The 25,880-nt window shown below is 37.7% G+C and overlaps 1 protein-coding gene across 6 annotated transcripts in view; it reads right to left on the bottom strand.

Annotated features, from left to right (window-relative positions):
- The window catches only part of Arhgap28 (Rho GTPase activating protein 28), a 186,048-nt gene that overhangs the window by 26,228 nt on the left and 133,940 nt on the right, over positions 1–25,880 (bottom strand). For 4 of the 6 annotated variants that reach the window (XM_040275092.2, XM_078030365.1, XM_078030366.1 and 1 more), the window contains exons 5-11: positions 21,534–21,623; positions 15,664–15,751; positions 13,217–13,356; positions 9,961–10,126; positions 9,748–9,839; positions 7,051–7,128; positions 914–1,076 (exon numbers count right to left, since the gene is read on the bottom strand). In XM_040275092.2, coding sequence (XP_040131026.1) covers positions 914–1,076; positions 7,051–7,128; positions 9,748–9,839; positions 9,961–10,126; positions 13,217–13,356; positions 15,664–15,751; positions 21,534–21,623 — 817 coding nt within the window. The remainder of the gene's footprint in view (positions 1–913; positions 1,077–7,050; positions 7,129–9,747; positions 9,840–9,960; positions 10,127–13,216; positions 13,357–15,663; positions 15,752–21,533; positions 21,624–25,880) is intronic. The other 2 variants (XM_078030362.1, XM_078030364.1) reach the window with 2 other exon arrangements.

Genomic DNA, 25,880 nt, shown 5'->3' with positions numbered 1-25,880 from the left:
CTGGCTGACATTTTCAAATGAAAATTTTTCCCATTAAAGCCTGAACTTGGCTCTCAGTCCTGCAGGGCAACTATTACCCAGAGCTGAGCAGCGACCAGTGTCTGTAAATGGGAAGTAGTTTGGTCATAGCCCTTTTCTGTTCATGTAGAACTACCATTTACTTAATATGCTCATATAGTCTTAGGCTTGTGACCCCTGACTTCACCATGTCAGTAGGCAAAGCCCCCAATATCTAACCCATTCCACTTTTATAAATTTTTCTGTTTTCATATCCTCTAACAATACTCAACCCTTAAGACCAACCATTCAAAGTATTCCCTGACTGCCAAATACAGCCACACAGTCCAACTTTGTGCATTCTGTCAAGTACCTCATTTAAGATCTAATCTATGAGACTGTGATTTTCAGAAACACTGTATGGTATTATGATTTTCAGAAACAAAATGTTTCACACTTGTTACACATTGCATCGTTAGACCCAGGACTTCAGATTTAAGAAGGGAGGGATCTCATGTTTTTGAAGGGCTATTCTTGATGCTTTCATTCAATCCATACAATAACCCTGACAAGTGATTATTATTTGCAATTTATAGGTGCAGCGATTGAAGCTCATAAAGTTTGCATGGCTAAAAGATGGTTACACAGGAATTCAAAGCTGAAGAGTCCCATCTTCCTATGAACCCCTCTGCCCTTTAAACTATCACAGAGCCCTCAAAATCATACATACCAGACTTAAACACATTAGTATGTAAATGGATAATTGTTTACAATCAAACTTAATATTTCAACCAAGCATCATCAGGAAACAGCAAATCTACACATGTGGTCACATGTCATTAGGCACCTCTCTTCGGCTCTATCACTTTATTGACCTCATATCTTAGTCCATTCACATTTAACATCTTCTACCTACTTTCCATTAAGGTGATGAAGGCAGGTATATATTCCACAGGGAAGAGAGAGGTGGGTAGTTCTCTGAAAAATGCTTTCAACATTACTGCAGCTTCTCTATGGCACATTTTGTCCCACTTAAATTTATCAGTATTAAACTTGGCATCCAGTTCTTCACGGTATTGCTGCAAATCAAAGAAGATAGCAATGAAATTTAGTGTGTTTTTACCATCTTTCATCCCCTTTGAAAACTATCATTAATTAAATTAGTTTTGTACATAGAGTGATAAAGCACTATATACTACGCCTTTTTTTCAACATGATTAATAGATCTGAAGTGACTGATTATGAATAAAATTTTAAAAATGTATTTGAGAATATTTAAAAAATAATGTTAATCTTGAACTAGACAAATATAAAAATTTTTTAGTTAGATCATAGTTTCCTTTCTGTGGTTTTGGCAGGAAACCACTATTCCCACATAATAAATGCACTGCTAGATTTTGACAAAGTCCCTATTCCCTTCTTTTCTTAATCCCTTCTGCCATCATCACTTGTATTTCTAAAGTAGATCAGGAATGTGCACCTCTCAGCTAGTCCACATACAGAAGGAGAAATGTCCCAATAAAGTAACTCTGACCTCACTACACCATGCTGGCCAATGACATCTTCCTGGAGCAGTTACAGCAAAGTTTTATGCCAAGACACACACATGTCCTCCACATGTCTGCATGCCTGCCAAATCCTTCATAAGGTTTGGAGCACTGTGCAAATACTTCAAAAAACAAACAAAAAAGCACTAAGCCCTCAAAGGTTCTACTTGCCTTACAAGTTTTACATTATCAACTCATCTGATTATCAGTGCCACCAGTTCTCCATGTTTCTTTTCTAAAGTCAAACTCATATTCTCCTGCTCCTTTGAACTACAAGGTTTACCTACTGTAACAGGCAATTAGTCTCCTGACTGACACTAACTTCTCCGAAAGGAATACTTTGAAAGGAACACTGAAAACCCATAGAAGCCTAATTCTTCCAGCTTTGAACACACTCAGCCAAAGTCAGTTCACACATCTCACCTTTTCCTATCAAGAGCAGCTCATTAATATGCCAGGTACAGATGCTCTCATGGCTCCCAGAGTCTGTAAAATGGAGATCCTTCACATAACAAGTTACTTACAGAGATACATGGGATTGAGATCCACCCTCCAGTCCCTGCAAATTAGTCAAAGGAGATTTCTTATCCTGAAATCTAATAGGAATACTACAGCTAACCAAGTGGTCCTTTGCTGAAAAATACACTTATTCCAGTTGTCCTGGAATAAAGGATATCATGCAGCAGACTGGTTCTGGAAAAGAAAGATACAAGAAATCCACTCTTTGTCTTTAGGTGTCTTGTAGTCCAGTGGAGGGGACCATTTCATGAACTGATAGTACTAATTCAGAATGTAAATGCTTTCAGAAAGGTAACATATTGGCACCGTAACAGCCATCAGAGAAAGTAAACCAAACTGCTAGGGCCAAATCTTGAGAAACCTGATAGCAGAACAGGACACCGAAGGACATGCTGGGTAGAAAGAATAGCTCAAGCGGTGACAGGTACTCATAGAGATCCAGTGTGCATGGAGAGTTGCAGATAGGTTAGTGTTGCTGGAGTAAGGAATGAACCTGGGAAGCAGCCATGGCCACTCGGAAGGGGACAGGACTGCTTCCTGCAGTCAGTGAGGCAACTTGGGACATCTCTAAGCTGGAGAATATCAAGGTGCAATTCATTGTTGATGACATCCAGACTGAAAAAATTATTTGAGGAATAAGGGGTTTGGTACAGGTTAGGAGTAGGCAAAAGAAGTAAAGAGTCCAGTTATGAGGCCATACACCAAAGGACAATTACCAAGCACTTGTAATTAGAAAGGATAGAGGCTATTAAAGAAATGCCTAGGAGGGGAAATGTAGGCAGGTGCAATCAATAAATGGGCCAAGGAACTGAACAGACACTTCTCAGAAGAGATACAATTAGTCAACAAATATATGAAAAAATGTTCAACATCTCTATCAATTAGAGAAATGCAAATCAAAACTACTCTAAGATTTCATGTTACTTCAGTTAGAATGGCAATTATCAAGAAGACAAGCAACAATAATTGTTGGCAAGGATGTGGGGAAAAACGTACACCCATACCTTCCTGGGGGGACTGTAAATTGGTGCAACCATTCTGAAAAGCAGTATGGAGATTCCTTAGCAAACATGGAATGGAACCACCATTTGACCCAGATATACCTCTCCTTGGTTTATACCCAAAGGACTTAAAATAAGCATACTACACTGACAAAGCCAAATCAATGTTTATAGCAACTCAATTCACAATAACTAAACTATGGAACCAACCTAAATGCCCTTCAACAGATGAACCAGTAAAGAAAATATGGTATATATACACAATGGAATATTACTCAGCCTTAAAGAAGAATGAAAGTATGACATTTGCAGGTAAATGGATGGAGCTGGAGAATATCATGCTACGCGAAATAAGCCAAACCTAGAAAATCAAATGATGAATGTTTTGTTTGATAAGGGGATGTTGGATGCTGATTCTTAATGGGTGAGGGGTTGCTAAAGAAGAATGGAGAAACTCTAGATTGAGCAGAGGGGAGGGGAGGGAGTGGGGGGATGGGAAGGATTGTGGAATGAGATGGACATTATTACCCTATATAAATGTATGACTGACTGCATGACTGGTGTGACTCTGCACTTTGAACAACCAGAGGAATGAGAATTGCTCTATCTGTGTACAATGCATTCTGCTGTCATGAATTAGAAGAAATTTTTAAAAAGAACAAAGTAGGAGGTAGTTTTAAAAAAAACAAGATAAGAAGCATTGGCAAAGACGTGAAAAGAAAGGAAACCCTCCTGCACTGTTGGTGGGAATGCAAACTAGTACAGCTGTTATGGAAAACAGTGTGGAGCTTCCTTGAAAATTTTAAAAATACACTATCATATGATCCAGCCATCCCACTATGGGTATGTGTCCAAAGGAAAGGAAATAAGTTTTTCAAAGAGGCAGTGGCAAGCCATTCATTGCAGCACTATACCCAACAGCCAAGAAAGGGAAACTAACTAAAGTGTCCACTGACTGATGAACGGATAAAGAAAATGCAGTTCAGACCCACCGTGGAATACGATTCAACCATAAAAAGAATGGTTGCTCCCTCCTCTTAGGTCTATTCCAGTCTTCAGGGTCAGTCCTACAGGAACCTATGAATGTAAAGCGTGATTGGGCAACGGTACCACATGATCTTGTCTAGATGGCTAGTGTAAAATAATACCAAGAGAAAGATCGTCCTCTTCCGATTTTGACCAGAGCAGACTAGAGGGTATATGATATTTCCACAGTAGTCCTAAGTATGAAACCACATAAACCAGATGTGAATTTACTTGGCCTCAAACAGGGAGCACCTAGAGGGTGTAGAAGTCAATTTTCCTGTCAACTGTTAATGAGACCAGAGACAAGGGTTGGAATTCAGGTTCTTAAATCTCCTTGGAGCAGAAATACAACCTGCTAAAATTTAGTTTTCATACAAATGCCAATGACTAGCCTGCAGCCACCAGCTCAAGAAGAGAAACTAACAGGCCAGGTAATGTAACTATAGAGCATTTAGTGCTGCCAGGGAATAATAGAAATGAGTCAAAAAAAAAAAAAAAAAGAGAACCTCACATGTCAAACTGTCTGCCTTCTTCCATAAAAAAAATATACTCCCCAGTGTTTGGCTCAGATTTTTGCCATGTTTTTAAAAGAAAATCACTGAACACACCAAAGCAATAAATTGGATCCAAATGACCTGCAGCCTCCAACAGGGAAACTAGCCTTGCATTTTTGTCTCTGGCTAAAGTCTTGCAACTTCTCAAGGCTGCCTCCCTGACAATCTTATCAAGTGTTTAAAACACAAAGCCAGGCTGGGTGTTCAACAGTGTAGCCTCAAATAGTTGCTGTCTTTTACTGGCACAAGGTGAGGCTCATTACAGTAGAATTAAAAAAAAAAATCTTTCCTAGAAAATGTAGTACAGTGGCTGAAGAAGGAAGGAAGGAAGAAAGGAGAGAAGGAAGGAAGAAAGGGAAGAAAGAGGTAGTTTGAGGTTTGAATTAAGGAGAAAGAATAAAAGCCTCTGTAGTACGTCAAGTTTCAATGCCTTTCTAACTGCAGTACTTTCCTATTTTTGCTCACTGGCCCAGATTCCTTTTGCATTGGTTTCTTGGAGCCTGAACCATGAAAACATCTGGATTACATTTTTCGGACTAACAAGCAGTAGAATAAATAGGCTGACACTACATAAAACCGATTAGGGTAGAAAAGGGACTTTGACCTAAATGTGGTTCAGGAATGCATGTGCCTGTAAGAACACTTTGAAGGAAAGATTAGCCTTTGATAAACATTTTTCAGTCAAAGACTAGCTCAAGAAAAATATCTTTTGCTATAAGGTAAACTTGGTGCACATAAGAGATATCCTATATTTTCTTCCATTGGTTATTGAGGAAAAAGAAAACTAGATCTTATCCATTGTGCTTCTCACAAACTCACCTGTGTCTGCGCGTGCACACACACACACACACACACACACACACACACACACACACACAGCAGCCAGAATATATGCAAACGTAGCTTTCCAATGGGAGTCTGATTTTGTTCAGGAAATTCATTTTGTTGATTTTATCTCAGGTCTCTAACTCTGTTAGTAACCACAGAGTTAACCAAAACTAGTAACGGTTTCCACCTTCAGATACAGGATACATTTATTCAGAAGTGAATCTAAGAATCAGTCATTTGAGAAACGGAGGCAAAAAGTAGATGGAACTTGGAAAGCATAACCCTAAGGAGCCATTAGAAACTCACCTGCCTTCCAGGTGAAGCTATATTTAGCCAACTCTGCTAACAGGGAAGTCAAAACTCCCAATATACTTTAATCTCTGACATCACTGTCAATGGCCTGGTACTGGGCTCAGATCTCCCTTCAAAAGAGAATTGGCCACATGCATCTGCAAAAAATTCAGGCAGCTGACTCTCCAGGCTGTTGGCCCCTTCTCTGCAGGAAACCCAGTCCATGGCAGGGCAGGGCACCTAACAGGAGGAACTGCCAGGCCTGCACTGTGGCCAGAGGCTCACCCTGCCCAATCCTGCTTCCTGCCCTCTATAAAGGATAACCTTCAGAAGCACTATCCCTTAGCACAACTCTCTTCCACTGCTAATCCCTCTTAGCATCTGCTCTCTAGAGGATCAAAAAGACATGCTATTTACTCTGTTTCCACTTAAAAAAATCTTGTAACACTTCTTTATAAAAAGTCCTGAGACTTCTGGATACAAAACAGAATTTCCCCAAAAAGGTACCAAAATAAATTAATGAAGACACACCTTTCTGTTTCTATGTATTTCCTTGGAATAATTCTAGTCACAACTAAATTCATTTTTGCCTTCACCTGAGACTTTTTTCTCAGAGGTTCATTATTTAATATCCATAAACCAGGGCTGATCCCAGCACAAGGATGAATACTTCATCATGTGTGACCATCAGAAGATGCAGTGGGATACTTTACTGGAAATTATTGAGAAAAGCTTTTCTTTTCAATGATTCTTCCCTTTACTCTTTTGTAGAGTTCGCACTTTTATAGAAGTAAGAAGGCAAGGTAAAAGGATGCACATGGCTTGAGGGGTGTTGTGCGTGGACACTGACATTACCATAAGTGGAACTGCAGTGGTTATGACCATGGCTACAAATTCTCATAAGAAATCCAACTAAAAGGAAAACTGAAAATGTAAAGAAGGGCTGGCTCCCATGCTGTTGGCTTAGTGACTTTCATGACACAAAGAAACCCAGCAAGCTGACGTGGCTAACTCAGAACAGGGATGAGCATTTTGACTTTTCAAACTGAAAATAGGCAGTGGTTTTTGATGTATTGTTTTGTTGTTACAGTTTATTATTATTAATGTTGTTTGATTTAAAAGGATCATGAAACAAACACATAATCATAGGTACCAAAGAATATTAGGAAGAGCCAAATGATCATAACAAGTAAATAACGACATCAACAAAGACTAAATTCCCAAAGCTCCTTTGGGCTGGATCTAACTAGCTTTGATTTCTAACAAGGAACAGAAAATGTCAGGTACCTTGACTTTGGCAGTACATCCTGAAAGTCGAAAAATTCCTTCAGATTCCAGACCTGATTCCTCGACTTTCTCAAAAAACTAGAAAGCAATGATATATTACAAAAATAAGCACCTCTATAGGATTATAAACATCTGAAATAGTGATGATAGCAACAATCAACATATTGAGCACGTACATGCAACTGGTACTTGACTACTGTGTTAACTATTCTTGACCACTCTAAAAGGTCAAAATAATCCTCCAATTAGCAAATGAGCAAATGGTGATTTTGAGTCCTTACATAACTTTCTCAAGATCAAGCTCCAAGAGATGGCACTGGCTCTCCCAAGCTTTGTTTCTTAACCAGTATAATATGTTGTCACTTAACCATTTTAAGATTGAACTTCTGCTATATCTCCTTCTGAAGACTGATCAGTAAGAAAAGATTCTAAATCTTTGTAACCACCCTGGCTAAGACCCTATGGGACTTGCAGATATCTGACCAAGAAGTTAGGGATTTCAAAGGTTAATCACTCTCATGAGTTCTCTCAGAGGTGATGGTTGCTTTAAAAAAAAAAAAAAAGTTATAGGATCACTACTTATTGTGTATTGCAGCTCAGATACTAATTTCAGCATTTTACATATATTACTTCATTTAATTCTGGCAATAATTATATGAGGTAGACACTATTATTTTCTTCATTTTACCCCTGAGAAAACTGAGGTACAGAAAAGTGAAACTTCACATAGTGAAACGAGAATCCAGTTTCTTTATCTCCTTTAAAGAAAGGATGGCACTTGGAACTAAAGTAGTTCTTTTAAGTACAAAGAGAAACAGATATTCAGGAGAAAAAAACCTGAGGAAGAAACGACTCTCCTATAGAAGTGAAAGAAGGCAACCTCAAATTGTTTTAAATGAGAAATGTTTAACATTAACAGTAATAACATTTATTGAGTGACTAATGTGATAAAATCCAGACTGCCTTTAACTAGCACTTCTTGAGTGCCTTTTGTTTGCTACCATTTGCTAAGTTCTGTGCTAGGTTTTTGTGCTTACATAACAAGATAAATTTATGTGTTGAATCTTCTGTCTCAGATTACCATGAATTTTTTCTTTGAACTCTTTACTTTACATAGAGGAAAAAGGGCATCATATGGTTTTCATTCAAAGCAGGGAAGAAAATCCTAAGAGTCACCATGAACTTTGGGCCTGAATCCACGCTGTGTTCCTTTTCCACACTGCTCTTGCTGGCTGTGTGATCGTGGGTAAGTTATTTCACCTTCCTATGCCTCAGTGGCCTCAACTGCAAAAAGGAGATTAACAACACTGATCTCCTTGGGCTGCTCTGGGCTGACTCAAAGGACATTATGTGGATAACACTGGGGCAGCCCTGCTGGGGAGAGGTGCTCACAGGTGGGCCCTACGCACAGAGGTGTCACCAGTATACTCTGGCTATCTGACTGCCATCCTTCCTATTCCCAATCTCAAATCAGTCCCCAGATTAAAGAGAGAAGCTCAATTTGTGGCATTGGTAGCAAAATATAGGAAGACAGAAGAGGATGAAGAATTGTTAGTGTGAGTAAAGTAACTATGATTCTTCAGTTTTTTTTATATATATATATCATTCAAAAACATTTTAAAATTCAACAAGGTTTGTGTTGAGGGCTTGGAATTTTAATTGTGCCACTGGATGTCACTGTTGAATAAATGCATACTTAGGTAAACCAGTGTGAATTGCTGCCTATGAGACAAGAACATAACTTAAAAGTAAATCAGCTATTTAGCAAGGGTAGTTACAGAGATACTTGCATAATAATTTAGAGATCACTTAAAAATCTTCTTCTACCGAAATTCTTCTCTTTGTCTAAAAGTATCCTATCTGCCCAGTCATACCTGGAAAACCACTAGAACAAGATGATTTTTAAAGTCTATTAAACTTTGTTTAAAAAATTTATAAAATGATCACACACACAGTAATTCATAAAAATCTAGTCTATGATATATCTTAGCAAATATTCCATAAATATACTACAAATAGTAATTAACGGCCAGTTTTATCTGAAATAATGAATATACACACACATACATATGGACAATTTACATTTGAAAAAATATTGGAAAAAACAAAACTGTGTCCATCCTCTGATGTTCTGTGGTCAGACAGTGTCTAACAGGCAAGGCTGCTAGTGGTGGATGTGGTTTGTTCCCCAAGGGTTCAGTACTAGAAGCATGGTCCTTAGTGTGGTGGTCTTGAGGTGGAGGAAACTGTAAGAGGCGGAGCCTAGTGGGAGGTCACGACTGCCCCTCCCTCTCCCTGGCGTCTGCTCTGACAATGTGAGCTCTCCCTGTCACACACGCTGCTACCAGTGTGTTACCACCCTCCACCAGGTCAGGCAGCTCCGGGGAACTTCCCTAGAGCTGGTCTTTCAGCCTCCAAAACAGTGAACTAAATAAACTTCTTTTCTTATAAGTACCCAGCTTCAGATATTTTGTTACAGTAACGGAAAGCAAATAACAGGAAGACCAACTGTTCTCAATGCTTATAGGCCATTATGAGGCTACCTGGAACAAGGTCAAAAATTGCCAAAGGTCTCATTCCTAATAGGGTTCAGTGTCTTTCAACCTAAAGGAAAATTCATTAGTGGGTTTACAAAGTCCTCAACCACAAGCACAAGGCTCTATTCCCTCCTCATTCATTCACTTGCGTTCTACTCACTTTTTGTAATACAAGGGGAACTTTCACTTCAGGGTCTTTCTTTCTGTCATTGTCCAGGAGGACTGTAAGTGGGACTCCAAAAATCCCATTGTCTTCAATATCACACAGTCATGAGAGAAAGAAAAAATAAAAAAATAAAATAAAATCAGAAAAGCACTGTCTTATTCTAGCATGTCAGTATTAAAAACCAAAGCCATCCGTCCCCTTAGTTACCTCGTCCTTTTACTTTCTCTGTTTTGTTTCTTTTCAGTTGAATTCCAAATGCATCAAAAAAGGCAGTCAATTCAATCAGAGAGAGATGGCGAATTTTCTTCATGTCCTCAGCAGACAGGTCTCCTGCTTCAGTTAAACCAAGCCTGGTTTTCTGAACAGTGAGTTTCTGAAATAACACAGTGAAGATATTTATTTTTAATGGCAAAGGAAAATTATACTTTCACTCAGATACCAACCAGACACTCTAAACCTATAGAAGAAAACATGCAAAAAGCTCTGAAGAGCATACTGCATCATAAAAATATTATGAGTATGTTTTGAAAACATTTGCAGATCACTGTTATGCTAACTAGAAGCAAAACAGCAGTCTGAAGTCCATGATAACAGTGCTATCGTAACTGTGGAAATGGCTTTTTAAAGGCAACATGCTGTATTGTCAAGCAACACACATGTCAAACATCACATGGAATGTACCCACTGTGGGTCCTTAATCTGGATTACATGTGCCAAAAACAAGCAAAGAACACAACTAAGTGTAGCACAGGAGAGATGTGGATTTTTTTTTTTGACAATAAATCTTGATTCAGGATTCGTGTATGCTATACTGCATACTTAAAAAAAATTTATAGTCTCCTAATCAAGTTTTGCTTAAAAACCATATTTAGATGATTCCAAATACTTAAAAAAGAAAAAATTCACAGAAAATACAACTAATCTTACTATGTCTTACTTTTGAAGACAATGATACTCTTATATTATTCATTTCCACACTAAGGAAGGAAATACACTAAATTAATAGCCACAAATCTTAATAACCTAGAAATGTTGTGAAGACTCTAAGGAGCAAGCAAAACATCATTCATACATAACATCCTCAGGTATGCTTTGCTCTCAGAAAATCTGGTATTGAAATGTATGCTGAAGTAGAAAAATCCTACAGTTATTTAAATTATAAAGCCTCAAGAACACAGTTTCAGGTTCCCTATATTGGAGCTTTTGGGGGTTATTAAACTACATACCCATTCATTCATTCATCAACAATTTTTTCACTCAAACCCCAAGTGTATGTATGCATGTATTTATATTGTGGTGCTGAGGGTTGAGCCCAGGGCCTCACACATGCTAGGCAAGTGCCACCACTGTGCTGTATCCCCTCCCAGAACTTCAAGCATTTAAAAGTAAAACCATATGTAGGATGTGCTTTCGGGCATATCTTGGGCTATTAGCAGTTGGTTATTTCATCTTCTTCTTGAAACCAAGGAAGGTCTGGTAGGCCAGTGGTGCATGACTGTAACTGTAGTGGCTTAGGAGGCTGAAATAGGAGGATCACAAGTTCAAAACCAGCCTCAGCAATTTAGCAAGGCCCTGTCTCCAAATAAAATATATTAAAAAAAAAAAGAGGCTGGGGATGTCGCTCAGTGGTTAAGTGCTCCTGGATTCAATTCCTGGTACAACAAAACAAAACAAAAAAAAATAGTAATACATAATAACAACAATATAAATAAGAACTGCACTCATTTATTGAGCAACTACTGTGTACTAAACCCTATGTCAAGTTCTTCCTAGGGGTCTGACCTCTACCTTGAATGAGCCAGACCTCAGAAAGAGACAACTTTGATGAGAAGACCTAGGACTAGTGTTCTCTCTTGGACATCCTTCTCTAAATAACAAAAAGGAAGGACTGTCTTTGAAATCGGACTACTACATAGGCTTCCTTTTCTGTTGCATTCTGCCCTCCCATATGAAAATTGCTTAGGGACCAGAAAGGGTTTTGGAATTTGACATATTTTAGGCTTTAATTCTGTTCCTACAGGGCTTTGGGCATGTTACTTAGCCTCCCTGGGCCTCAGTGTTCTCATCTGTAAAATAGGAGTAATCAATAGGGTCCACTTTACAACTAGAACACATGGTGCAGTGTCAAGCCTGTGGAGGTTGCTCAGGGAGTCTTAAAGCGCTTCCCGTTCCTCCTCTTCTCTCCCTCATGGGCCAGTTGTCTGGGTATGGTCCAGGCTGACTGGTCCAAAAGAATCTATTTCCAGATGACATTCCTTTAGTCCTGAAACTGCCCAAGTCCTGCTCATCATGCCTCTATCCCTGATAAAAAGAGAATATTCAGGATGCCACATCATGAACTCTTCATACAGGCATTATTTATTGAACAGTGAATACATCAATGTAATACAGCTCTGTGGTAGGTTTCCAGGATAGATGTGTGTGTGTGTGTGTGTGTGTGTGTGTGTGTGTGTGTGTTATCAGTTCTGTCTATCATGTAGTAATATAAATTCCTGAATTGGATTTGGTAAGCTTCAGTGTCTTTCCTATGAGCTCTACTTCTTATTGTTGTGAATATAACTTTCTGCTGTACCCACACCCCCTTTTTTTGCAGTTATAGATGGACAGCATGACTTTATTTTATTTGCTTATTTTTAAGTGGTGCTAAGGATTGAACCCAGTACCTCACACATACTAGACAAATGCTTTGCAACAGAGCTACAGCCCCAGCCCTGTGCCCCCTTGTGATATGATTTATAGCAATAAAAATACATATAGTTAGGATATGCACTTGCATGTGAATTAAGAATATGAAGTGCGAGAAAACTCACAAACCAGGTGAAAAATTCACTTCATCTGTGCTATAGTATGGATTTTGAATCTACCCCCAAAGTCCCATGAATTAAAGGTCCCCAGCCTGTGGTGCTATTGATGTGCGGTAGAACTGTAAGAGGTGGAGCCTAGTGGAAGAAAAGTAGGTCATTGCGGGGAGGGTGTCCTTGAAAGAGACACTGAAAGAGACAAGAGCCCTGGCCCTTGCTCTTTTGCTCTCTGCTTCTTGAACACCATGGAGCGAGCAGCTCACTTTACCGTGTGCTTCTGCCATGATGGTCTGCCTACCCACAGGCCCCAAAGTAATGGGCCTTCTAACCACAAACTGAAACCTCCAAAACTGTGAGCCAAAATAAATCTTTCCTCTTATTAAGTTGATCAGACATTAATCACAGTTATGGAAAGCTGACTAACACAACCTGTCAAGCAGTATTCAAGTGTATGTATTCACAACTTTTTTCAACCCAGGACTGCTAGGTACAGCCAGGCGAACTACATAATAAATAGTTCCCAAAGGTGGTATGCAGTGCTGAAGCCCAGTCTTCCCAGTCTCCTTGAGCATATTCAGACATTAAAAAGAAAATAATCCTTGTTTGGACTCATGGAACAGAAACAGGAAGTTACTAGAATAACCATGAAAGGTTTGACTTACAGTTAAAGCATAGTCTTCTTTCTTAATCTCTGACTTCTTAGATCTATTTCTTTTTGGAGCCTCTGTAATCATTTCTGAATAAGATACTTCAAAGGACACCTCTTCAGTCTCTGCTGGAATGTCCTTTTCCAGATAATCATCTAGAGAAACAAAAGATACAGAATATTTAATATGCCACTTAATCAAGCAAAACGATGTACTGGAAAATAAGCACAAAATATTCACAAAACTGCCCACAGCACATCAGGGAAAAGCACTGGGTTCCCCCAGAGGAGTTCAGTTAAGTAATGCTGTGGTGTCATCAGCTTCCACAGGAACAGATTTCTATTGTTATCCAAATGAACTTTCAATATAATCTTATTTTTCAAATTTTAGACTTTTATGTCTCATGAAAGTTTTTTAGGATTAGCCCCAAGCAGGGTATTTCTATATGTTCCTGTGATATTGAAATTAAGCCCATCCAGACCCACTTTCACTTACTGGAGAGTTAGAAGCTTGAAGCAGAGGAAGAAAGAGGAGATTGTGGAATTCCTCTCTCCTTTTACTTCTTCCTCTTCTTATTTTTTTTTAAACTGTGAAATATTTGCCTCTTAAGACATGTTCAAATTGAATTTGGGCTTCACTGAAAGGTGTGTTCAGATGAACTAATGTGAATTTCTTTATTTGATGCTGGTTACCTGACTTTGTATGATACACATTAAGAAGAAGTCTGCTGAGTAATATATATAATGCCCTACAGAATTGCTTTTCTCCAGCTAGTCTGAAAATTAGAACAGAAGATTCCTTGACCCAAAACAAAGGAATTCATAAATTATGTGAGCAATCCCATCCTCTGATTATTGATTGATTTTGGCTTGTCATCTTGTTTCACTACCTGGCAAAACTGTTTATGTGCAAAGTAATTATTTATTTGATTACAAAAAGAACTCAATTCTCTTTTGCCCTCTTCTATAGATGCTGACAATTTGACAAACTGGAACAAAAAGGAACAAAAGGCAGAATTAATGGAAGATCTGATTAATTTTACATTAAAATTTTACATTAAAATTTGGAAACCCAGTAAATGGATGTGCCATGAATTTCAAAAATGGCAAAGTTGTGAGTTTTCATTTGTCATATGGAGGCTTGCCCTCAAAATAGAGGTAGAAAAAATATTAAATAATACTCTAACCTCTTAAGGATAAATGTACAAAGTCTTTGGAGAGTAGCAATTAAACTGGCCAATTCTCCAAAACCAGAGGACCACTGCATACTGATGTTTCTTTTAGAGGCAGCATAATTTGAGCTAGGTTACCATATGGCATTAAATACAAATAAATAATAACAAATAAATAATTTCTGGAAAATACCTTCTCCTTGATTTGTTTTGTGACAACTTTATTGAAATACTATTCATGTGCCATGAAATATATCACTTAAAGTAGACAAATCAATGGTTTTTAGCACATTAGTGTTGGACAATCATCATCGAGTCAGTTTTGGAACATTTCATCAACTCTATTTCTTTGAATTGTGTTGGGAATGCTGAAAGTATAGGCTGTTTTTACAAGATGACTGCACATACTTCTGGAAAACTTTGAGCAATCACAAAAGTACATGGCCCTCAAGAGCCTGTTTCCATCTATCAGGTGGATTTGAGATTCCATTCTGAGCCCATGTAGGGAGCCCACCTCTCAGAAAGAAAAGACCCAGATAAAAGCTACCGCTGTAATCCTATATGTTGCTAGCTGCTAAAAAAAAAAAAAAAAAATGTTCCTGAGCAGTAATTAGGGAGTCTTGGAAGTGGCCTGCTTCCTGGTTTTCCTGCAACTGCTGGGCAGAGGCCTCAAGTCAAAGACACTGCTTAAGTGAGGAGTTTCTAAATTGGTGATAATTGGCTGGTGATAGAGGAGGAAGAAACTCTGCTTCCAGCATGACTATTAGTTTTGTCTTCTGTGACAGAATCAAGTGTTGGAAGGTGAGAGGAAAGAGAGAATACTGGAAGCAATAGAATAATAATGGTTAGAAAAACATACTTTTTTGCTTTTAGAAATTCACTATTGGGGGGAAGAGGGATGGGGAAAGTTGGTCTCGATGGGTACTAAGTTACAGTCAGGAGCAGGGAGTTCTGGTGTGCTATCATATGGTAAGGTTTCTAGAAAAGATGATAATGTACTGTAAATTCCAAAAAAAATTTAAGAAAGGAGTTTGAAAGTTTTTACCACAAAGAAATGATGTTTGGGTGACAAGTCTATTTAACCTGATGGAACCATTACCCCATGTATGCATATATTGAAACATCATATGATAACCCACTAATAGGTATACTGTTTTATGTATTTATATATTGGTATAAAAATAAATGTATTAAAAGAAACAGTTAAAAAAGAAAACTCACTACTGTGTCAAGTTCCCAAACACAAGTGAGAAGACACAGCTTAAGTTCAATAGGTGATCATGTCACTCACCACTCAGTGTACTCTGAGCTGACTGACCCGCATCTGCAGACCCATTGGAATGAACTGGTACATCTGGAATAGCCTCCAGTATGGACTGCTAAGCAAGGGAAAATGAGCACAGAACATTATACCACAAATATAGGCTACCCATCATTTCACTCTGACTCACATAAGAGTTATTTTCACACACACAAAGTTTATGATTTCATAGCTGGTCTGCATTAATTTTCATTGTCACTGCATTCAGTTTAGATGTGTTCCATTCGGGTTTCTCAAAATGGAACAATGTCAAGGTCAATATAAGCCTGCTTTCTTAGCTCTTCAATATTTGCTATTTAACCTTTGCTAAGATATACAAATTATAAAACTTGATGTCATGTAAATTATTTGATTTGCTAATCTTGATGCATTTGTCTTTATTAATTATATTACAAATATTAACAGGTTAATTCTCTCACTGCAAAACACATAGGCAATAACAAAAATTAAGTATCTTTTCTAATTTTGTTTCTCTTCTTAATCAACTTAGTACTTTCTTCACTGAGATCCTGTCAAAGCATTGAACTTGGCTGCAATGTCATCAGAAGTTGAGTATCTCTTTGTTCAAGTCTAGTTGGATATGTGAAAAATTTACACAGAAATTCTAACAAATTCTATAAATTTTCATGTGAGAGTTATCTGTGAATATGTGTGACAATGAAAATCTACTATTTGGTCAAGAATTTTTTGTATGATATTCACACATAAAATTTGTCCCCTAGAGCTTGATGTTTTCTTTTATTCTCATATTTATTTTGCAATAACTGAACATCTGTTTCATAAAAGATCCTTTATCATGTTTTCTACAAATCACACAAGGGAGTCTCAAATTCTGAGCCTGATATTCTCTTTCATTTCAAAGGAGCTGATATACTTTAATTGTATAAATAGATTGCCAATTATTAAAACACAGGTGCCCAAATACTGTAATGAGCGGGAATAAAGACAAAAAAGTCCAAGGGCTATATAAGAGCTATGTAGTTCACTGTCAGATTTGTAGTGGCTCTAAAATCCACAGCATAGAATGAAGCTTATTTACTGTTATAGTTTAGATCTGCAATCTCCCCCTAAAGTCCCAAGTATTAAAGGCTTGGTCCCCAACTTAGAGCAATTAGGGGTAGTGGAACCTTTAAGAAGTGAAGCCAAAATAGAGGGCCATAGGTCAAAGGGGGTGTGCTCATGAAGGGGATATTAGGACCTTGATCCCTCCTCTTCCTCTCTTCTCTGCTTCCAGCTGCCATGATGGAAGTGCCTTGCTCTTCCGTGCACTCCAGCCAGGACGTGCTGCCTTGCCACAAGCCCCAAAGCACTGGGACTGACAGGCTGTGGACTAAAACCTCTAAAATTGTAAGCTAAATAGACCTTTTCTCCTTCTAAGTTGATAATCTCAGGATTTTGTTGTCATAATAGAAAGCTGACTAATGTATCCACATATGAAAATCCTTGAAAAGATGGGGACAACTTTTCAGTGGTTTCCTAAAGTTTTCTAACAAAGAAATGCTTTGTCAGCCTTAAAATGAATCCCTGGTGGGAGGGAAGACTCTTTGGAAAACTGAGAAACGTTTAATTTATTAATGCATTTGAGAATTTATTGAGAATTTAAAGCTAAAGGCTTAGGATGCTTAAACTCACTGAATTGTTAGTTTCTTAATCTGTGGAGAAGAGTCCATCTACTCAGTGTAATCGGCCTCTAGCTAGCCTACTGTACTGATGAGTGTCTGTTCTTTGTAATATAAATTACTGTGGGGCAGAAGTTTGAGTCATAATGCCTCCTCTTGGACCACTTACAATGAGGAGGACAGAATAACACATAGAGAACACTATTAGAAGACACACAATCACTGTTAAGAACTTATTTCTATAAAGTATAAGTATTATTGGAAAATGATTCAGAGGGAAGAGGAGCTGCCCAGAAGGTTTTTGTGGATGAAGTGGTTGAACCTGAGCTTGAACCAAGGGACAAAGAAAAGGACTTACAGAGGCAGAGGACAGGTGAAAACATTCAGGCCAGAAACAGAAGAAGAAATTTCAGACATGGACAAAGCTGAAGTGTTTCAGCACAAGGATCATGGAGAGCAGGGTACTCCAGGAATTGAGTCATAGTATTAGATAAATATAAGAGAGAAATTAATCAAGAGGGTCAGCTCCAATTATGGAAGGGGCTAAAAGCCAAGTAGAAACCCTGGGACTTAGAATCATAAGAGTTAAAAATAAAACAGAAAAAACAAAGGAGCTCTCTGCTATTTATTTATTCATTCATTCATTCTTTTATTTTTGCAGTGGGGATTGAACTTAGGGGCACTTAGCCACCATGCCACATCCCTACCCCTTTTTCATATTTTATTTAGAGACAGGGTCTTGCTAAGTTGCTTAGGGCCTTGCTAAGTTGCTGAGGCTGACTTTGAACTTACAATCCTCCTGCCTCGGTTTTCTCAGCTGCTGGGATTATAAGTGTGCACCACCACAACCAGCAGCCCTCTCCTTTTAAAATCACTCAGTGAAAATGGAAAAGGAAGATCAGCCTGCCCACAAAGGGTCCTTGAGTTTTGAAATAGGTCAAGTAGAGAGGCTAGATGCTTAGCATTTATATGGTTATCCCTCAAGATTCACGGGGGACTGGTTCCAGGAGCCCCTGTGGATATAAAAAAAATCATGGAAACTCAAGTCCCTTCTATAAATTAACCTACATACCTCTTTCTGTATACTTAAAATCATCTCTAGATTGCTTGTATATTTGTACTAGTACAATATAGGTGCTATGAAAACAGATGCTATGCTGTATGTCTTAGGGAACAATGAAAATGGGAAAACGTTTGGACATGTTCAAAATAAATGCAACTTAAAAAAATATATCTGATCTGCAGTTGGTGGAATCTGCTGTTACATCTATTTATTTTAATAGATTCTGGATGATCATTTGATATAATGCACACTCCATTCCAGTTAAACAATTGCAAGTTTTAAAACCAAGAAGTATTTTACTTGGTGATGAGACATTAGAAGAAAAGTTCTAATTTTTTTAAGGGGTAGGCATGGCCTTTGGTGAGTTTTTCTGGAAGAAAAAAATTTCTAAAGAAAAAGAAATCTTAGATGTAGATTTTTATGAGTGTGAACAGATTTTTAAAACAAACCATAGAAATAGACCCTTAAAAAGTGAGGATTTTACTTATCTTAATAAAGGTGGCATTTCAAATATGTAAAGAAAATTACAGATTGAGGGGAAAAAAAAGTACTAGTCAAGTTGAGGCATAGTTTTGGGAAAGATAAAGTCAGATTACATACTTTATGCCTTTTCATAACATAAATTCAAATAGGGAAATTCTTGGGGCCTGCTGAAGTCTTGAAGAGACAGTAAGGTGTCCTTCAGAATTCATCCTGGCAGGATAGACCCCCAACCCTTAATCCTACTTCACTCAATTACTAAAAATCCAACCACCTCAAGAGACCTGGGAGTCAAACTGGGGTGCCTGTAGTTCTTTTATAAGCAAGAACCATGTGGCTCACAAAAGTAGTTACCTCATGGTAAGAAGGCCTAGGATCCTTTCAGGACAAGTACAGTGGGGGTGAAGTCAGAATCTGAGGGCTACTCTAGCAACCAACCATTTTGTACAGCATTTATAAATAAAGATATCCTCAATAACAAAGAATCCAAAGTAAGTCAAGAGATTGATGCCAATGAGATTGTTTTAGGCCCAGTAGTGCTCTATTTATGTCATTACTGGTATCAAATTTGTTTTCTGAAAAACAAAAATGAAATCTGAGTGTTTAATTTGCTGTGGACAGCTCTACTTGTAAGTGCCATGCAAGATCATTTTCTTTCTTTCACATCCTCAAACTTCCAAGCACCCTATTTTAGACAATAGGTTCTCTTTCTTTTTTCCTTTTTAAATTTTCTATGTTTGTTTTGTGTGTGTGTGTGTGTGTGTGTGTGTGTGTGTGTCTTTTTTGAAAAGTGTTTTCTTTTCTCTTTTTTTTGCTTAAATTTTTTTTGTTTTGCTTTGTAGACAATATGTTCTCAATAATGATTGTCAAATGGATGAATGAATCAATCATATGGAAAGTTGAAAAAATGAAGCACCAGTCTTATTAGTAATAAAATTGTGGTCATATCTCCCATAGAAACTTAAAACACAAGCATTATCTGCCTCTTCTTCAGCACCCAATTATGCAATCACCCTACTCCAAGTTCTGCTCAGTACATACATGGAACCACCCACCTGCAGACCTTTTTTGCTGGCTTGAACAAGACACTGAGCTTATTAAAGTCAGCTAGAGATGCAGACAGGGGTAGGACTATGTCAGGAGCTTTCAAGTTAGCTGCAGGGTGCTGGATAAACACTGTAGCCTTTAAGCAAGTCTTGCATTTTATATTGGTGACTTGCAGCCATGGGAAGGATGGGCTAGAAGGGTACAAAGCTAAGGACTGGGAGATACCTTATGTGGCTACTTCAGCAATGCAGAAAGTAGTTTCCACACTAAAGAAGTAGTTGTAAGAAAGGCAGGGGGTAGAAATATTCTACAGCCATTCACATGATAAAATCCACAGGTCTCAGAGATGGGCAGAAAAAAGTGAGAAGGCAAAGTTACAGTTGATGCAAAGGGATAATTCGTGGGCATATGGGTGCTACCAGCTAAGGTGGAAGATAAAGGATCCTGGGAAAGGGCTAGATCAGGAAGCCCTTTATATTGTATCCCTTAGTCACAGGGATACAATATAATTGTGTTAGATCTACTACCGGGAACTCCTTCTGATAGTTACCAGAGTTTGTGAATGATTTACTTTGTTTTCATTAATAAGTAGGGTGAATTTGAGATAATATCTAAAATAGAGACATTCTAGTTTATTTTCATTCCAATGCAAGGTCTCGCATGAGAAAAGAAAATACAGACTTTCATCTAGTAGGTCAGAAATTATGGGTATCCTTCAGCCTATCTGTGCCACAGCTTATAGAGTTACTGATAAGTTATTTATGGTAAAAACAATTCACATTATTTTATTCTTCTTAAATGGGGATATCTTGGTAGTGTGTCATGTAAGTAAATGTCAGCTATCTTGTTTTCAAAATGGGCAATGATTGACAAATTATTGCCCAAAGGAACATTTGAGGGTGTCACCTCCATCTGTCATTGACTAGCTGCTACCACTGAAGAGGCCTTTCTAATGGGGTCTTTCACTGTCTTTTGAGGAGTCCATCACATCTACCCCGTCAGAGCACAAGTTCTGAGACACTGAGCAGAAGTTCTTGGTAGAGGGAACTGGAGGGGGAGTGACAAGAATTTCTGACAAATAAAAGTTCACATTCTGTTACTTAAGGTCAAGTAAGATCAGGAGCCCTCAGTCACGAGGATAAAGAGCAAGAGTCTGCATGAGTGAGCCCTGAAAACTAAGGCTGGAAATGCATGCAAAATCCTAGAGTCTTCAAAATCAGGAGGAAGGTTTTAAATTTATCCTGTGGATAAAGAGACTTCTAGGTTAACGTGGCAAAGGTAAGCCAGATCGCTGAGCCTCTGGTAATTTTTTATGTGAACTCAGTCAGGAGGACCAAAATTAACAAGTTCCTCTTGGCTTGCAAAGAACACCCTTTGGTTTCTGGACACAGTGGTATTAGTTTTTGCAGTCACCTTTCATTTCATCATTCCTAAGTTTTGAGTCATGTTCCTGATTGTTACAAAGTTGGGGGGGGGTCCTGCCAGCAGCTGTGGCTTCTTTGAAATCCTAGGTCAAGTTCTGCTTTTTAATTTGTCTTGATGAAATCACTTCTTCTTACCTTTCTTCATTAATTGCCTAGACTTTTGATTTTTGCCTTCACATGCAATTGTATTAGCATGAGAGAACTTACCATGGAGCCGATCCTGGGATCTACAAAACTCCCTTCTTCATTCCGGGACCCATTGGGAAGGGTAGTACTGTTGAGAGAAGCATCATCTGGCTAAATGGAGAAATGAAAGTACCATTCTTATTCAGGCAAATACTTTCTAATGTGGTTGTGCATTCCACTGTATCTACATATTGAGACGTGTGGAATATATGAATCAATGACTGCCTGGGCACTGACAGGTAGAGCCTTGCTGTGAGCCATTTGAATGCCAGTCCCTCTGACAGAAACTGATCTCTGTGGCAAACAGTGCTGTTATCTGCCACAAACTTCATTTGCTTCAATACTACCTTGGTTTAATTCCAGAGAGCTAGGTGATAAATTCAAAACCTTGATCTCTAGGTTCATTTGCAGCCAAGAGAGATCATGTGACTAGTGTGGCTAACAAAAATGTAAGAATACACTTACCAAGAGTGCTTCTGGGAAAGCTCTGGCTTTCCTGATCAAAACCAAACCAACCAACAAACAAAAAGATCTCAGCTGGTATATGCTCATGACAGGACCACAGCCTAGAGTTGTCAGGTATTCTGTACAAATAAGGATCATACGAATGATGATTCTGTAGATCTGATTGTGTCCATGAGAAGAGGGCATCACATGGCTACCCCATCAGACCTGGTCCACCTATGCTAAGTATCTCTATGGGAAGCAAAACAACTACTTAACTGGTCTAATACTTTTTGGTTCAGTTTTGCAAATTCTATGACTGTTCTTTTTTTTTTTTTTTAGTGAATAGAATTCAGTAGCAATGGTACCAACTCTTTTTTTCTTTGTCATTCATAAAGCTAGAACTGTTTTTTTTCTGTAATGTACAATGATTATATTGAAATTTAAAAAATAACATTATTTTCTTTGCCAAAGGAAACATCACAAAATTAAATATATTTGATACTTATGAAAACATATAATGTGTTCTTTTTAAATAACTGTCAATCTTCAATTCATTTGACCAATTTTCTCAACTCATTTGACAATATTTTCTCAATTCTCATATAGATAGCCTATATTTCTTTTATAAAATGAATAAAGAACTTTTCTTTAAAGAAACAAATAAAACCCAAGACCTAGCACAAGAAATTTGAACCAAGATGGAAAACATCTACCTCCCTGTCTTCCCCATATCACTACAAATGGCAGGAAACACACACACACACACACACACACACACACACACACACACACGAACAGATTTTTAACAACACTGGATTATCAGCAGAGAATTCTGTAGCAGAAAACTTGCAGAAATTTCTGGATATAATGCAAATGGGATTAGTTTGGGAAGATAAAAACCTCTGCCTAAAAGTAGCATAAAAGAAAATTTCTCAGGACAGAAGAGAAAAATAAATAATAAAGAAAAGAACACAGGCAAATTATTAAGAAATGTTTGTAAAAACAGAAGCCACATAGACCTTCCCTTCCTTAAAAATGTAGGTAATCCTTAAATATAATCCTAGGAAAATGCAAAAAATACAATCCAAACAAAATGATCTAAGTGTTTGGGATGGGTGAGTTTCCAGTGCAGGCCCAAAGGTCTAAAGGAAAAGGAACTCCAGAAGTCACAATGAAGACATGGAGGGGAGAACAAAAGCAGAAATCAGCTTTGCCCAGAAGTAAAAAACTAAGAGTTCTTCATCTCCCTCTTTGGTTTTGCAATGAGAGTGTGTACTAACACCTATCTACCCGCTCTACACACTTTAAAGTTTAGCATATTCCAATATTCACTTAGATGAATTTACAACCGACAATTTTTGCCTTTTGGAAAAACAAATCTACCTAACAGTACAGGAAACATCAAATAATTTCCTACACCAATCACTCAAAAAAAAAAAATCAATGAAGTCTAGCTCTGCAGAAAACTTCAGAAATTCAGAGAGCTGTTATGTTCCATCTGCAAATGTGCTGAAATCTTCTGCCCTGTGGAACACCTTTCCACTGTGTTTCCTTGGGTGGAGTATTTGGGTGGACCTACCACCCTCCTTTGTGACAGGGTGCTGATAGCCTAGGGAAGGGCCTGGGGAACTGAACAGGAAGAAAAACTCCTAGGACCCACAGTCTTGATCAGAAGTTCTCCATCCACTGGAGGACACTCGCTGCCACTCAATAGGAGGTGTGCAGTTTCCTGACCAGATGGTGCTCATGTCCTAGCAGATACGTCACTGTTTACATCACTACTGCTACATATTGCAAAAGCTACCATGTTCTCTCCACGGAATATTTACATTTGGAAAATCACTGGAAAACACTAAATGTTTATATCTTAGTCAATGCTGAAAATACTGCAAAGAATTTTACAGGGTTGTCTGTGAGCTTACCCATGAAGACCAAGCTTTAGTTGACAATAACCAACACACAGGATATGCATAAACTACTTTTTGCTATTGTTATGTTTGCCTATAGATTATTTTAAAGATAGAATTTAGTTATTTTGGATTTACCCATAAAATTATTACTTGCTGAATTTAAGAACCAAGGCTGTATTTGTGTTTATCAAAAATCTCAATTTTATGGCATCAATACCCAGGAGAAATAAAAATACACATTCTTTATATTGTATTAATGTTCATGGCAGCATTGCTTTCAATAGCTCCAAACTGGAAATAATCCTAATGTCCATCAGTAGGTGAATAAATATGCCAATAGTGTCATATTGGTACAACGGATTACTATTCGTTATAATAGGATTACATACAATGTATATCTTAAAATTATGATCATTAATTTAAAAAGCAGATTCAAAAGAGTATTTTATGACTCCATCTATTTGAAAGGGGAAACCACCCTAATGTGTTAGAAATCACAGCAGGGTTTTTACCTCTAAGGGAGAGAAGGAACACTGACTAAGAGGAACACTGCTCCTAACAGAAACATCAGCACAGTTTCTAGAGTTTCCTAACCATCTTGTAAGAATAAGGGTTAACTCCACATGCTAAGGTGGCAGTGTTCAAAGGAAAAGGCCAGAGGTCCATGGGAAAGTTGCCACTGCACCCTGCTCCAGCTGTACCAGCTTTGGTTTATCCACCATCGGTTTGATGGTGGGATGAAAATATTCTACATTTTGGTAGATTAACAAATTTGTTAACACTAATTGAATTATGTACCAAAAGTATATGCACTTATTATGTGTAAATTATGCCTCAACATCAAAAAGCTTAAAAATTTTGACTCTGAAAAATAATTTAATTCTTATCTTCAGAGATAAGGATATCTCATCTTCAGAAATAAGTAGCTATGGCTACTCTGAAATAGAACATACTTCTATAACAATGAGTAAATCAGAGAGAAACATGTTTTTCTTAGAAAATAAGAATGTTTGCTGACATTTACAAATAGAGTGAGGCAAGAAAAAAAATAACAATAAGAAAAAATATTAAATCTAGAACATAAAGATGAAAAAATCTAGAAGACAGAAGGAACAGACTTACATGAGAGAAAGTTTAGGAAATAACAATAATAATAAATTTTAATAATTCAGGCAAAGCAACAACAATGTATTCTAAAAGGATAGGACTTAGAAAATGGGGAGAAAAAAATAATTGTAGACATAATGAAAGACAATGTCTAGAAACTGAAGAAAACAGTTCTCAGGTGGAAAGTATCCACTGAGTGTTGGTAAGAAATGAAGGAAATGAAGAACAAATCTTTGTGGAAGTTCAGAACTGCTGGTGGAAGAGGAAGTACATCCTTAACATTTTTCAAATTCATGAAATTGAAACAGTTGCAAGAGAGGGTAAACAAACAAAAATCCTAGAGAAGTTTATACAAAAAGAAACAAGGTTCCGGCGACTAAAATAAGAAAAACAGAAAACAAAAGCAAATGTCTTGTGAAAAGTGTCAAAATCTGTTAATGAAAAATAAAAGAAATTCTACTGTGCAGGTTTTCCACAGAACTAAGGTTTTGTGTTAAAAATGAACAGTTAGTTGGCACATGGTCCTAACAGAAACATCAGCACAGTTTCTAGATTTTCCTAACCATCTTGTAAGAATAAGGGATAACTACATATGCTAAGGTGGCCCTGTACACAGGAAAAGGCCAGAGGTCCATGGGAAAGTTGCCACTGCACCCTGCTACAGCTGTACCAGCTTTGGTTTATCCACCATTGGTTTCTTACTTTGTGATTAAAACAAACTCCTACTTGTTTAAATCAAGGTTCCTTAGATTTCCTTTTATAGGAAGCAAACACAGATGCAACTGATGATTTTTAACAGATGGTGTGATTGTATTTTGCAGTGAATTATGAATCAATAGCAAGTGTAGCTATTTGATTTTCACTTAAGACATTGGAAATAAACAAGATTGATTACTTTGCCTTT

The sequence above is a fragment of the Ictidomys tridecemlineatus genome, chromosome 13, assembly GCF_052094955.1.
Source record: "Ictidomys tridecemlineatus isolate mIctTri1 chromosome 13, mIctTri1.hap1, whole genome shotgun sequence".
Classification (NCBI taxonomy): Eukaryota; Metazoa; Chordata; class Mammalia; order Rodentia; family Sciuridae; genus Ictidomys; species Ictidomys tridecemlineatus.
The sequence above is the reverse complement of the archived record's forward strand: the minus strand, read 5'-3'. Positions and strand labels throughout refer to the sequence as shown.